Source organism: Pleurodeles waltl, chromosome 1_2, assembly GCF_031143425.1.
Source record: "Pleurodeles waltl isolate 20211129_DDA chromosome 1_2, aPleWal1.hap1.20221129, whole genome shotgun sequence".
Lineage (NCBI taxonomy): Eukaryota > Metazoa > Chordata > Amphibia > Caudata > Salamandridae > Pleurodeles > Pleurodeles waltl.
Genome location: NC_090437.1, coordinates 177,295,819 through 177,311,337, shown reverse-complemented (window position 1 = coordinate 177,311,337; position 15,519 = coordinate 177,295,819). Strand labels below are relative to the sequence as shown.

Sequence of the window (15,519 nt, the reverse complement as noted above, 5' to 3'; positions counted from 1 at the left end):
CATCTCAGACCCATCTCACATCATTTTACTCCCCGAGTTCTCAGCTGCATTAATTTCTGCAGAAGTTGATGTTAAATCGTTCATGATTTTAATCTACTTACAATGATTTCATGATCTTTCTTTGTAAGGTGTTGTCATGCTACTCTTGTTCTATTATATCACTCTGGCACTTCTCTTGTTGAGTTGTGCTTCATAAAAATGTGAAATAAAAAAATAAAAGTCTGGTAGGCTTCAGATGTAACAGTGTATGTTCATTCAGCATGGAGGCATAATATAGGTGATCTAATTAGGGAACAAACAAGTAATACATGTAAAAAAACTAAGATCAAGGACGAACAACTCGCCAAATATATTGTAAACCCTTTAACATTTTTCTGTGGATAAGACAATCACCACAATTGACTGACTGACAGTAGCCTCAGGAACACTGATTTTGTTTTCATTTGCTGATCAGTTTGCTACTACAATATACAGCACAGATATAATATGCAATATTTTAACTGATAGAAAGCATGAAAAAACTCAATCGTCACCTTTGTGATTGGGGCTGAAAAACTTTCTTTGGTTTCGCAAGGCTGAGTATTCTCTTTGATTGTGTGGTAGAAAGAGCAGAAAACGACTGAGGCCAAATTGGGTCTTGGTTCCCCCAAACTATTTTTCTAAAGGAGAAAAGAAATTTGAATTGTAAAAAACACACTTATGTTCAGACATAAAGAAGTACTTTGATGGTTATTTTTTGTATACATTGGTTTCAGATATAGGATCCTTGATACAACTCATTCAACTGTTTTTTTCAATTTCATTATACATTTTGTAGAACGCTGCAGGTACAGAGATGGACTGCGACTCAGCAGAGCTCCTCTGTGATCACCTTACATTGTTACCAAATGCACATAAAGCAGGGCCTTGAAAAACGTCAATATAGTCTACTCCGACTATTCCTACCTGCGAAACATTTCTAAGCTTGTTTGCATGAACTTTTAAAGATCTGAGGCTATCTCAAAAACTATGATGTACAACGAGGAAACATCCTGTTGTCAGTGATCTATAATCTGCACGTGGAAGCCCACTGAGTACCCTCAATTACAAGAATATCAAGATTTATCAGTAGGCTGATGGCATTCACAACTGCTTGAAAGTCTCATCTGGAATTATACCAGCCATCTGAAGAAGCAATGTGTGCCATCAGAGAGGCAGCTCCTCAACTCTGGAATTAGGGCACAGTCTCATCAGAATTCCTAGATGCCAGGGGCTCACTCTATTGGAAACTCCAGTCTGTGCACTACAAGGTGTAGCATGTCACAGATTTGGACCTTAGTAGGCAGCAGTCACAGTAAAGAGCACGTGTGTAGGCTAAGGGGTAAAATATGAAATCATCCTTTAGGCTTGACATGGTTGATGAGACATTCAGAGCTATGAATGAGTGCAGAGAGAGGGCTGTACCGCAGAGCTCTGCGTACCTATGTAGCTTCCCAAAACCAAAGATGCACCACTATGTCCCACATGCAGGTGCGAACTGGCATAACATGGCCTTCAACCCTTGATCAGCCACCACACAATTTACTGTAGGCTGCATGTTTTTGGCTATATGCTTTCAATCAGATGAATGAACTCATGACCTACCAGAAGGAGATCAGCATGATGCAGTCATTCGTCCAGGGCCCTCACTGGCAGACACACCCTATTTGAAGCTGCCATAGATGATGAGGAGAAGCAGGTACAGGCGTCAACCAGGTAGTCATTTTATGAGCGTTGGTGTGTGAGTGAGCATGCACAAGAGTTCATGCATGAGTATTTTCGTGTCCTTTGTATGTATCTATGTGCAAACTAGATTCCAGGTCATGGTATAGATAAAGTCTAACTACACCTGACAAACACCATCTTTTGAGGACTGAGTTCACTACGAAGCCTGGTCTGTCCTCAACAATTTCATGCTGTTAAGTACTTTCAAGTGTGTGCCTTTAAAATGTTTTAATGCAGAAACATTTGTTTTGACTTTCTGCAAAACAAACCTCAGTATCAAAGTGGGTGTGGAGTTACAATCGTAAGTACACTCTTCCGGTATGTGCATGTAAGCATACAATAACATGCTTGTGTCTGACCATAGTGTTGTCTCCTACGTTCTCTGGAATGATGGGATCCCAACATTAGTGGGCCATGTTATGTCCAGTGGAAAATTGTCTGTTACACTTGCAGAGGCCGCGTTTTCTACCAGGAGTACTGTTGGCGCCTGCTCTGCCGTTCCCCCAGGTGTCTCCTGGTAGTAGACAACTCCAACAGTATTCCACTTCTCGATCTTAATGTTGGTATTGAAAAGGGAAAGGTCTACGTGTCACTATATAGGAACCCTACAGAGGTATTCCCTAGTACACTATACCAGCAATCATCCCAGAAGCCTCAGAGATAATCTGTCCTTTCGACAATTTTAGCAGATACAGAGGAATTGTACCAAAAAAGATGATTTTTTTAGGGAGTCCGGTACTCTCATAAAAAACCTGTGGAACGGGGTTACCCCCGATGTTTAGTGAGGCAAGCATGGAAAAGGGCATGGCATAACCACATAGAATGTGTTTTGGAACCACGAACAATGAAGATCAGTCTTGGTAGGTTAGTCTGTGTTACTACCTTTAATTCAGCTAGTAATGAGGTTAAAAAAAATCTAAAACAACTTTGGGGCCTAGTGAAAGGACATCTGACTACCAATGAAGAACCACTTTAAAAAAATAAAAATAAAAAAGAGACAGGAAATCAAAATGCCCTAGTGTGGGCTGTTTTACCACAGGCCCCCGCAATGTCGTTTGCGCTCTCTGGGGACTCTGATTGGACATTGAAAGTTTGGTAACTGTATTGCTTTTAAATACAGTTGGAATACGAACAGTTTAGTTCACAGAAACTTTAAGACTACACTATCCAGTTTCACGAATTGTAACACTCAGGACATTGTCTATGGGATCTGGTACCCATGTGATCTCTATATGTGGGTCAAACAACTCAAAAGGTCAAATGTAGAATTCTTCAATACAGAAGGACGATCAACTGCGGCTCTGCCGACGCTCTACTGGTTGAACATTTCCAAAGATTCATCCACACCTGCAAGGACATTAAGTGGCAAGCGATAGAGCAGGACTCCCAGTGTCCACATGGTGGCAATAAATCCAGTACATTATCAAAAAGACAACTATACTGTATAGACAAGTTGGATTCAGTCAAGGAAGGCCTAAATACAGTTGAGGACTGGGGACAAGCAGTATTTATTTAAACCAGTTGGCGTTGATGTGAGGATGAGCACAATGGCCGAAACATGCGACAGGTAGATCACCATTAGCGCCACTATGCTACTAAAGTAGCTTATGTGAGAGTACACTGTAAAAGCATTGGGTTTTTGTCAATGTTTGGTGTTAACTTTATTTTTTTTTCTTCTCTAAATACGTTGTGCATGTATATTTTTGAGCACATTACACGAATGTTTGAAGTTTATCAAGCCTTGTGTTTTTAACCGATAGGCAGTTTATGTACTGGGCTTGACTAGTAATGAGGATTTTAACGTACAGCTGATACAAGTGCCCCGCCCACTAGCTGAACAACTACTCCAGTATTCTTGTTACTATCGGGGCACCGATCCTTGATAGCTTGTTTCATACCAGACGGCTGCTTGTTGTTATATCTGTTTTTACTACTATTTGAGGTGAACTTACTGATACGCCTGGCTTATTTGTATATTTCTCCCCACGACGATGCTGCCCGTCGTTTACTGACAGTGTGGCCACCTTCCACTTGATTAGCATAATCCCCCCCTTTTTTTCAATTTAATACATCAGCATGATGACGTGACTTTTTTAACTCAAGGTCCCCAGGCGCGCATGCTTCTAAAACTCATTTTTGTTATGAAAAATGACGCACAACTGCGCTAGCCAGCTGTGCATCAAAATTTTTAACGCAGGCTACCGTCATTCACTCGCGCCATCAGTGCACCATATTTAAAAAATGCCGCACAATGGCGCTAAAGAATGGTTAGTGCCCAAAAAATGATGCTAACCATTGGGAAAAGCTGTAAAAAAAATGAAGCTATTGCTGCAAAAGTGATGCTAGACCATCTTGCAGCACGTATTTTTGAAACAAAACGGGTTAGCGCCTGTGGTAGGGTGTGCCCACGGAGGTCACAGTGTTTAGGATTTTGACTAGAAAAACAGCCCAGTCAGGAAAGTGATGTCCAACCAACTTTATTTATTCTGTTAGCTGCGCAGAAATTCTCAATCTATATCTCTGTTTATGGGTTCTGCCTAGAATGTAGTCTTTTTTTCATCTTCAAATTCCTTTCTGCTGGTAACAGCTCCGTTTTCCTCCACCAGGTCTTCTAGTGTTCTCACGGACCCCGCAACAGGCGAACAGCGGGAGTAGGGAGAAAATAACAAAACAAAACGACGTGGGCAGGTAAGTATTCCTTCGTTCTGGGTCTCTTTATGCATGCATGGGGAGGGGTTTGTGAGGAGTTCTTCATGTGATTCATTCTTTTCCATGCATAACGTGCTTCCCAGGTGAAACCTAGGTGTAGTAGTGAATTCCCTGTGGTTATTGGGTAGAAAAAAGGGATAGACTGCTCTTCCTTGTCTCCTCAGGTGTGCCCTTGGTCCTCCACCCTCTTTCTTCGACATTCCCTTCTTGCCTCCCCCATCCTCCTTAGCACTGGTGTTATGTGACAGCGCAAGCGGTGCCGTACCTGGACTAGCCACGTCTTGCCTGGGATGTGGCGGGCCCCTTTTCATCCCCTGTTGCTCTATGCTCCTCTCCACAATGCTCTCTCCACTCCATGATCCTTTTGTCTCTCTGGGTCCTCTTCTTCCGCCTTTGTTTCTCTTTCCTCTTCCCATTGTCTCTTTCCTTCTTTCTCCCTCCTGTACGTGATAGTGTGCCCCCCTCTACGCTCCTCTGTCTTTACTTTCTCCTTCCCAGCGTCCGCACACTCCTGGGTGCATATGGATGTTATTCCCTTGTTCTTCCCCCTCGGGGACTCGAGGGCCGGCTCGGGCAGTTCCGCCCAGGTGTGCTCTGCCCCAGTGGTAGCGCCCTGTCACACTCGCTCACCCCTGTGGGTGACTGATTCAGCCACAAGTCCATCGGGTACCTCGATAAAATGTCAGCGTTGGTCAACATGGAGCCAGGCATACGTCGCACCTGAAACATAAATGGCTGGAGGGATAAGAACCATCTTAGCACTCTTGAGTTCGTATCTTTATGTCAGGCAAACCTAGTTAAGGGGGCGTGATCTGTAAGAAGTACGAAGGGTCGGCCCAACAGGTAATTTTGTAGGGCTTCGACAGCCCATATTATGGCTAAACATTCTTTTTCCAGGGTTGGATAATTCTTCTCCCTCGGTAGTAGTTTCCTGCTGATATACACTATGGGATGGGGGTGTCCTTCCTCCTCGTCCTGTGAAAGGACAGCCCCTCATCCTTGATCGGAGGCATCAGTCTGTCACAAGAAGAATTTTTGGAAGGCGGGACACCATAGCACCAGATTGGTGGCCAACACTCCTTCAGTCTTTGATAGCTGCGGTATTGGGCTTCCATCAAGTGGGTTATCTTGTTTGGTTGGTTTTGCTCTGGTAAGTCTGTCGAGGGGCTACCTGGGTGGAATAGTGTGGGATAAACCACCTATAATACCCAACCATCCCCAAAAGTGACCATATGTTGCGTTTTGTTTTAAGGATAGGTATTTTCCTAATAGCCTTGACCTTATCCATTTGGGGTCTTATCTGTCCTTTCTCCATGACATACCCAAGATAGCTGATTGAACTCCTGGCCATGCTACACTTCTCCGGATTCGCAATTAGGCCTGTCTCTTGTAGGGACTATATCATGAAGGTCGGCTGCTGCGTACTCCTGGTGGGGTCTTAATATAACATCCATGAGACGCTGAAAGGTAGCTGGAGCCCTGTGTAGCCCAAAAGCTAACACTGTGAACTGATAAAGGCAAGAAGGGGTAGAGAAGGCTGTCTTCTCTTTATCAAGTGGGTTCAGGGGTATCTGCCAGCATCCCTTTGTGAGGTCTAGGGTGGTGAGATAGTGGGCATGGTCTAACCGTTTGTGACATGGGATAGGTATCAAAACGGGAAACAGCATTGAGTTGGTGAAAGTCAATACAGAAACATATAGTCCCATTTGGTTTTGGAACTAATACCACCGGGGAACACCAAGGGCTGTTGGACGGTTCTATTATACTGCCATCTAGCATCTCCCTTATTTCTTTTCCTGCCAAATGTCTCCTGGCCTCTGGAAGAGGATATGGTTTTTGACTGTCTGTTTTCCCCTCCTTGGTTTTAATATGATGCTGTATCAACCTTGTTTTCCTGGGAACTTTTGAAAAAACTCTTGTTTCTCATAATCAGATCCATTATTTATGTTCTCTGTTTCTCTGTCAGTTTGGGACTGAGACAGGGTTGGGTTTCTTCCTCTTCTTTAGATAAAGGGAGTAGAGGTATTTCCAAGGGTTTGGTCTTCGTAATGAGGAGGTTAGAGCCATTCCCAAGGGGTACGGTTTTGTTCCCCCTCCCAGGTTTTAAGAAGATTGACATGATAACTTTGGGTTTTTCTGGGGTTGTGTGGGATTTCTATCCTGTAAGTCACTGGGGTAATCTTTTTCATAACCCTATACGGACCCTGCCATTTGGCAAGGAGTTTGTTCTCAGTTGTTGGTAACAGGACCAGCCCTTTACTATTTCTTGGTATGTTTCTCAGTTTTTTCCCTACACTGTATCGCCTCTTTTGTTTCTCTTGGCTGCATTCTAAATTTGCCCTTACGTCTTCCCATACAGTATGGAGTTTTTCTTTTAATTGTCGAGTATAGGCAAGAATGTCCCAAGATTCCTCTTCCATCTCTTCCCATTGCTCAGCAGCCATATCCAACAGTATCCTTGGTTGTCTACTAAAGAGCAGTTCAAACGGACTGTGTTGAGTGAATGCCTGCACATGTGTTCTGATTGCATACAAGACAGGGAGTAGGTTTTTGTCCCAGTCTTTCCTAGTTTCTATTATAGTTTTTCTTAACAGGGTTTTGATAGTTTTGTTGTATCTCTCCACTAGTACGTCTGTTTGGGAGTGATAAACAGAGGTGCATATCTGCTTTACCCCTAACAGTTGACAGATTTCTGTCATCAGCCATGACATGAACGGGGTACCCTGATCGGTAAGGAGTTCCCGGGGAAATCCTACCCTGGAAAATAAACCAATCATGGCCTGGGCTATGCTCTTGGCAGCTATACTAGTGAGAGGTATGGCTTCTGGATACCGAGTAGCGTAATCTACTAAGACCAATATATAGTGAGATCCTTTTGATGAGGGAACCAGTGGTCCCACTAAATCCATTCCTACTCTGGAAAAAGGGGTTTCAATGATGGGTAAAGGAAATAGCCGGGCCTTAGGGTCGTTACTGGGATTAATTAGCTGACATTTGAGACATGCCCCACCGTGTCATCTGATATATGAGAATACCCCTGGCCAATAGAAGCAGCATAGTAGGTACTCTTCTGTCTTGTCCCGACCGAAATGACCCCCTCCTACCTGTGCATGCCTTAAATGCAACACTTGCTCCCAGTATGCTTGGGGAACAATCAACTGAGATTTTAGGAACCCTTTCTGTTGAACCGTTCTATACAACATCCCATTCTTAACAAGGAAATTTGGACTCACTTGCCTTGTCAGGTTAGAGATGGCAGAAGCCCAGGCGTGTTTCAAAGTGAGTCCTCCCTCAGGCATACTCTAAAATCCCCTGATGTTCACAAGACTCTCCTTTCTGCAGGATAAGGAATAGGATTGTCAGATTTGTTATCCAGGTGATATTTTTCTCTCTGTATCCTCTTTTGTTGTGTGGTTAATTTTGCTCTGACCTTTTCCGGGTTCTATGTTGTTAGTAGAAAAATGGGTGTTGTTCAACCATGTTTTTATTGGGTTCTGTGATGTTGAGGCTTCCAACAAGCGCTGGAAAACTGGATAATCAGTTCCTATGATTATACCCTCCACCAGTCTGGGTATTCCCCTAGGATGGACCTTCTGTTCAGAGCACCTCCAGTTTATTGTTACTTCCGCCACTGGATATGTCCTATTATCCCCGCAGGTGCAACTGATGACCACAGACTCTCCTTCAACCCACTGGTGGTCGGACACCAGTTTCTCATTAATCACTGTCTCGCTACACCCCGAGTCTATTAGTGGCCTTTGGTTGTCTGATTTACGATCATGGATTTCACATACTGAGGGGTCTTCCTGCCAGCCCGCAGGACCCTGCCCCTTGTCAGTCGTATTTCCTTTGGTTCTGTGGCAGGTTGTTTATGGGGACAGTTCTGAGCTATGTGGCCCCATTCTGCACAATTGTAGCATTGAGGAACTAGACTGGGTTCTTTGGTTATTCCCTTGTTCTTGCCCCCAGGGGGACTCAAGGGCTGGTTCGGAGCACTTCCACCCAGGTGTGTTCTGCCCCAGTGGTAGCGCCCTGTCATAGCGCCATATTTAAATACCTTAGTGTAAAAAACAAAAAAACAGGAGAGCGAGAAAAAAACATTTGGGAAGACAAGACAGAGAATAGAGATCAGGAGAGACCCCAGGGAGATCCCAATCAGCAAAGTACGAGCCAGGAGGGTCAGGCAAAGACCCAGTAGAAGGAGAAGAAGAAGCAGAAAAGTCGCTTTAGTGAGGAGGAGCATGACATCTTGGTGAGAGAGGTGACGGAGCACCAATACCAGCTCTTCATCACCTCCAAATTGCCAATAGGTAGGCGAGAGGTCATGGTGAATAGGAAGGCAAATTACGAGCCACCATGGTGTCAGTGGAAGGGGTAAGGAGCCTGCAAGGAAGTAGGTGGTGTGGGATCAAATCACAAGTACCTTGTAAGGTTGCCTGCCCCATGTGTGATGCACAATGCTACACATAATATACAACTACAACCTGGGTGCTGTAACATGTCACAGAGCCTCCATTAGTAATTAAATGATTTGCCATGTCAACAGCCACCACAGTCAAAGATTGACAAATCACTATCTCATTACAGACGATGATGCCTTACCTCATGTCGATCTACCTGTCCTGGATTTTACAGATGACATGGATGACCAGTTTCCGAACAACAATGAAGAGACTCTCCAGGGTGTCCTAGGTTCCCTCCAGACACCACATCCAGTCACAGGGAGGACACACAGTGTTGCAGGGTCTCCACATGAACCACCCAGCACCCAACACACAGCACCAGCCAGTCCTGACACAGCCCTGGACTCCAAGGACCCAGACATCACCTTTCAGAGGACAGTGGTAGGGGTCCAGCGGGAGCTGGCCAAGCAGGTGCAGGTGGGAATGGAGCCCATGGCAGGCAGCATAGAGAGAATGCAGAGGTGCCTCAGTCCAATTAAGGACAACTCTGCTGCCATCAGAGGCACCGACTCCCCGCTACGTGGACTCCAACTGTCCCTGACTGCCAGAGCTGCTGTCATGAGGCAGAGGCTTCAACAATTGCCCTCCCAAAGTGGAAGCAGCATGATAGACAACAGACTGGGGGATATACAGTATACCCTGGGACCATACAGCGGGAAGTGGCCTCTCTCATGGAAAACATGGTTGCCTACCACTGTGATGTTGCTGCGGTGTTGAGAAATCAGCAGTTCCTCCTTGCTGCAGTGATGCCTGATGTGTTCCCACAAATGACAGCTGCCGGGACCTTTGACTCTACATCTCTATCCCCTGATGTGTGTGTGGCCCCCTCAACCTCCACAGCACCAGCCATAGCACAGGAGGCACCACACACATCAGAGAATGAAGATGTGGAAGGAACAACATTCACAAGGAACACCATCCGGTAGCACCACTCTGTGCCACATGGACAGTATCTCCTTAGTTCTGTGCTAAAGATTATGCCAGTGCTGTGACGGGTGGCAATGTGCCCTCTTTACCCAACCACTGTTGACTTATCTGCTATGTATAGTCATTGTCTCAAATCTCACCTATTGGCAATTTTGGACACCTCCTCACTAATGCACACTTCTCCTAACCATGTCTCATGACATGTGACTCACTCCTGGACTCTGATTGTACAACAAATGGTTCTGGATCTTTCATTGGGTCTGTGAACTGGACATTGTATAGCATTGGAAAATACACTTGCACCTGTAAATAAATCACCTTGTTCACATGTAACATTTCAATGTTTACTGTGATCCTTCAAATCAGTTGCAATGTATGCACTGTGTGAAGCTATGTCAATGAGAACAGAACATAATTACATGTTTGCACTACTGTCCAACACAAAGCCATACACCAGGATCCTAAAATGAAAAACATGAGTGATGGGGTTGTGGGCTAAAACCAACTTACAGACTCTTAAATCCATGTATTGAACGGATATCCATGAAAGTTGACATATGGCATGTATGGGTCTGACCCAAGCATATGGTAATTTACCCAGATGAGAGCACCCATACAACTAATATGTGTGGTTTAGAAAAGGCCAATCTCATCAGTGATGGGCAGCTGTCAGTGTGGCAGGATACAGATCCTAAAATGGCTGATGTCATATGTGCCACACTTTCCACCAATAATACTGCCAGACCGCAGCAATGACAGTTGAAGTTTCATACTTACTTGTCCAAGATTCCGTGTACATACACAATGTGAATGGCTGGAACTGTGGATGACAAATGTTTTAAGTAACTGATGTCATTTAGCAGCCAATCTGACAGCTCCTTGGTCATAGGGGATGCACATGGTCCTACATGGAAATAAAGACAGAAAGCATAACCTAAGCCATTTCTCCTACTTGGCCAGTGCACACATGAGAACACCCAGACACTCAATCACCAAGGAGAGATAACTGTCTAATACGAACACAATTTATTAACACATATTAATAACATCATATCAAAACCTAACTTATACAGTACCCTACACTAAAATAACCTTTCTTAACTTACACTTACCTATCCTATTCTAAACTTATCTCACACAAGTAATGCCCACCCACCCTTAAGAGACAAGACAGGAGTAGGACAACATAAACTGAGGCTACACATATACTAACCTAACCTATTTCCTAAACAAATATATATTGTTATGTACTTTAAAAAAAAATATATATATATATTGTTTTATTAATATAGAAACCCCAACATAAGCCCCCACTCAACACCCCCAAAATAAAAAAAATACTTACAGTCACCCCCCAACTAAACTTACATTAACCTACACCTAAACTACACTATTTTACTATCCTAACACTACCCACCTAAAACCCACTACAAATTTTACATTCGTAAAAGGGAGAGGGTAGGAACTGGTAGGCTGTGGCAAAAATAGTTTACAACTTCTTCAGTTTCTTCTTGCAGTAGTTACGTAATTTATAATTCTGGGCATTGTCTCTTTCCAACTTATCCAGCCTTTCCATCATGGCGGCCATGTCCCATCTCATGTTGGATTCAAAGGTTGAGCTTGTGGCTGGAGCAGGTGGCTGCTGGGGCACCTTGCTGTGGATTGGTGCAGTAGATGTGGAGAGGGTAGGACCAGCAGAGTCCCCCCTGAACCCAGATTTCTTCCCTGATGTGGCCTGCACAGTTGTGGGCTGTAGCAGAGGTCCCCCATTAGAAAATGAACGCCAAGCCTCAGTGGATTTCTCCCTCCTATATTTCTCCTCCATCCTTTGGTACCCGGCCTGTACCACCATTATGTGCCTGTACCTGTCAGCCCTCTTCTCAAAGCTGTGTTTCTAGGCTGGGGTCATATTGGCAGCTGAAACACGAGGAGAACTTGGCATTGAATACAGCATTGGGTGGAGGTAGAACAGACATGCAATGTACAAAGCATCCTCAAATGACACATCCGGTTCACCACACATTCCACAACACTGACAAACTCCAAATCTATACTAACTACCTACCAGCCATCTACGATATCATGTACATGTCACTGGGGTAACAGCTATCCATTGCTGACCATCAGGGCCCAGAGGTAAGTGTACTACTGCTTTCATCTAGCTTGCCACATACAGTAGACATGTCCCACAACCTACTTGAGCAGAGTTGTATTCTCACTGTGTACTCAACTGACTGTTGGTCAGCACAAAAGTCTACTTGCACAACTACTGCCTCACTAAAAATCTGAAGAGTAGCGAGGCACTGGTAGTGCAAGTGTCTCTTACACAAGCCCGCTAGAAACCTCAAAACATGTACAGCATCTGTACCATTTCCTGAGTAATTGAAAGCTACTTCTGGCACACAGTGTTGTCAAAAATGCTGTGACATATATGTTGGCAACAGGCATGTTAATCAGATAAACACCAGCTCACACACATATCATGTTTGACATCAATGTATATGTGGGCATGCTTTCCTTTACCTAACACTCACTATTCCATAGCAGCACACATTGGCATTTGTGCAAAAATCAACTCAGACTCCATCCTCAACATAGCATCAGACATGGTGTCCATATCCTAACTCATCTCATTGGTCACACATTACATTTCATCATTGTATTGCACACATCAGACCGTCTCACACAAAACCCTGGAATGACACATATGAGCCATAAGGTGACACTTACTGGCTGCATTGGGGTCTTCAAATCTGAACACTTCTCTAGTGGTGTATGGTGAAGGACTACCTGCAATACATGACCCGAAAACATAGCTTAGTGATTTTGGGAAATTTCTGTGCATGGACAACAGTTTCACATTCAACTTCTTAAGCTGAGTAAGCAAGTCAACTTAGTGGTAGGTCAGAGCAAGTGTCAAACATTTATAATCTGTCTATGACAAAAAGGGCCAGATAATGGAGACCCTGGCACCACCAAAGCATAACGTTCCCTGACGCTCCTGTGGTGCGTTTGACTGCACCATATGTACATGGATTTGTCATGCAGCTGTTTTTTTGCATTACACCTCCATGTCCATATGAGGCAGCATGACACAGTATTCTGCATCAGATGGGCATGCAATGGTTTTTGCAATGGCCGTCCCATTGTAACTCCCATTGCTTTTGACCCTGCCCCAGATGTTGAAGACATCTTACTCATTATCAGCGCTAAAAGACTAACAACTGCCCAGGGGTTGTGTGAGCATAGCAAAGTATTGAGGAATGCATTGATACATCCTTGTTTCATGTCACTAACATGTGTGTGCCATTTCAAGGCACACACACTGGAGCTAAAATGCCATGGCAGGTCCTCATGTTCACGTAGTTGTCCCTTCCTGCACATTAACTGAATTACATTACGGATGTCTTGCCAATACTGTGTGGCCAGTCATTGTCAGCTTAGTTGACCATTTATGTCCAGGATGGGATACCAACCTGCACATATACACTCCCCTCAACACAGAAACACTTGCACTGTGGTCCAAGTATACCTGCGTTGGTGCAGGCTTCTGAGTAATGTGCCGGTGCTGCCGCAGATGCAGGCCTGCCCCATACTGTCTGTAGATTGGGGCAGGCCTGAGGTACAAATTCAGCACATGTGCGTCAGATAATAGATACATTATGGGGTATATGTGATACACAATGTACACAAAGAGGAATGTGCAAGTAGTCTGGACCCAGTGCCTTGCTAAGCTCCCTTAAATGTCATTGGCCAAAGGCACAAACGGGAAGACCTAAGGAAAGTGGTGCTGCACCTAGTGCCTCGCAACTGTCTTTGAGCCCCTTAGTGCCCCTGTTTACCCCACCATGTGTGCGCCTTATAAAATATACGGCGCACCATGCTGCAGGATAGGGAGCAATTGTGTAATTTCATAGAGATGCAAATTATGTACTCAACAGGAGTGGCACCAAAAATGTTTCACTACTCCTGCAGGGTTCATAGGGGACCATCCTATATAAAGGTATGCCCCCTTTTAACGCCTGCTCTGAACAGGCGTTCAAAGTGTGGGGAAAATGGCTGGGATAAATATAGCTATTCCCTGCCCCATTTATTTTGCCCCCCTTGCTGGGGTAGGTCCCCCTTCCATACATGATCCCTGGCGCAGCCATCATGTTGTGCAAGGCTTAATAAAGTGTTGCTATGCATGCATCACACCACTTTGGTAATATGGTGCAGGGAAAATGGCGCTTCAGCTCAGCCTTACCTTCGTTTATTAATTTATCAATTTCACAATGGCAGCACTAAGGTGGCGCTAGGGACTCTTAAATCTGGCCTACAACAAACTGTCCTGACCCTTGACAAAACATGCTGCACTCAACCTTATGTCCCCCTGTCATGCACATGCAAATAAGGATGTTGCAATGCAAATGGAGTACTTACCAACTGGTCAACCAATCTGTATCTCCAGGTGATCCAGTAAATCTTGCTCCTGTGCTGTCAGGTCAGCCCTATAGTGTTTCAACTGGTGGTAGGTGCGCACTACTCCAAATATTCTTGGTAGGGGGTGGAGCACATTGCCCCACCGCAGCTTCCAGGCCTCTGTGGGGTACCCCTGTATTACACGGCCACCCAAAACTAGCATCATCGGAAGGTAATGCTGCACCAGCCAAATCAACCCTCCCAGTTCATCAGCTACCATCTTGGTTGCCCTCCCTTTCCCAGACATTATGCAGTATGTGCAAACTGCAAATTTAACAAACCCCCCCCAAAAAACTTAATAAACTACCCAACCTGACCCCAACTACCCCAACAAACTATGCTACCCCTAGACAAACAACACACAATACAATCACAAATACAGGAATCAAACACTACAAAAGACTGAGGGAAAAGACAAAAAGCACATAACAGCAACAGGACACAGCTCAAAACTCTCCAAAAACACCAATCCTCCCCCAGCACCAGCTCCACACACCCTTACTCAATCACTGACAAAAAGACTGTGAAGTGAATGTGAATGCACTGTACCATGTATGCAGCCAGGAAGTCCTATTTCATCACTTCCTGGGCTTGTGCGTCACAGGTTCTGATATGCGTCGTTTGTTTTGACGAATGATGGTCATGTGTGGATTTTTTCCCTTTGAGGCTGACAAGGCCTCAAGACTTGCGGTTGACGCGCATGGGCCAGGCGTCATCTTTGTGCTGAGAAAAGCAAGCAGTATTGGCGTTTGCCTTGAAAATTGTGACGCACGATGGTCATGCATGGTATTTTTTTCCCATGAAGCCTGACAAGGCCTGTGGACTTGCGATTGACGTGCGGGCCAGGCATCATATTTTTGGCATAGTGGAGTATGGAATATTGCTGTTTGTGTAAACTTTTTTGACACATAACAGGAATGCATGAAAGTTGTTGGAAAGGCTGACAATGGACTCAGATTCACATACCATGTCACAGGGGCTATGCATGTATGTAGCAAGTATGGTATGACTACCTGTGTGTGCATGTTCGTTCATATCTTAACGGTAATGTGTTACCATTATGTTTGTATGTGTGTGTGATGCATGCGATGACTGATACCATTTGCATATGTGCGTGTGTTGCTTGACTTTGTACATATACATGTTACCACATGTGTACTAGGAGCGTACATATGTGATCTAACACATATTTGTGGGCCTACCACATTGTAATGTC

At 44.5% G+C, this 15,519-nt stretch overlaps 1 protein-coding gene across 1 annotated transcript in view; it reads right to left on the bottom strand.

Moving 5' to 3' along the window:
• The window catches only part of SPMAP2L (sperm microtubule associated protein 2 like), a 500,125-nt gene that overhangs the window by 204,112 nt on the left and 280,494 nt on the right, over positions 1-15,519 (bottom strand). The window contains exon 7 of the mRNA XM_069233742.1: positions 534-659. Coding sequence (XP_069089843.1) covers positions 534-659 — 126 coding nt within the window. The remainder of the gene's footprint in view (positions 1-533; positions 660-15,519) is intronic.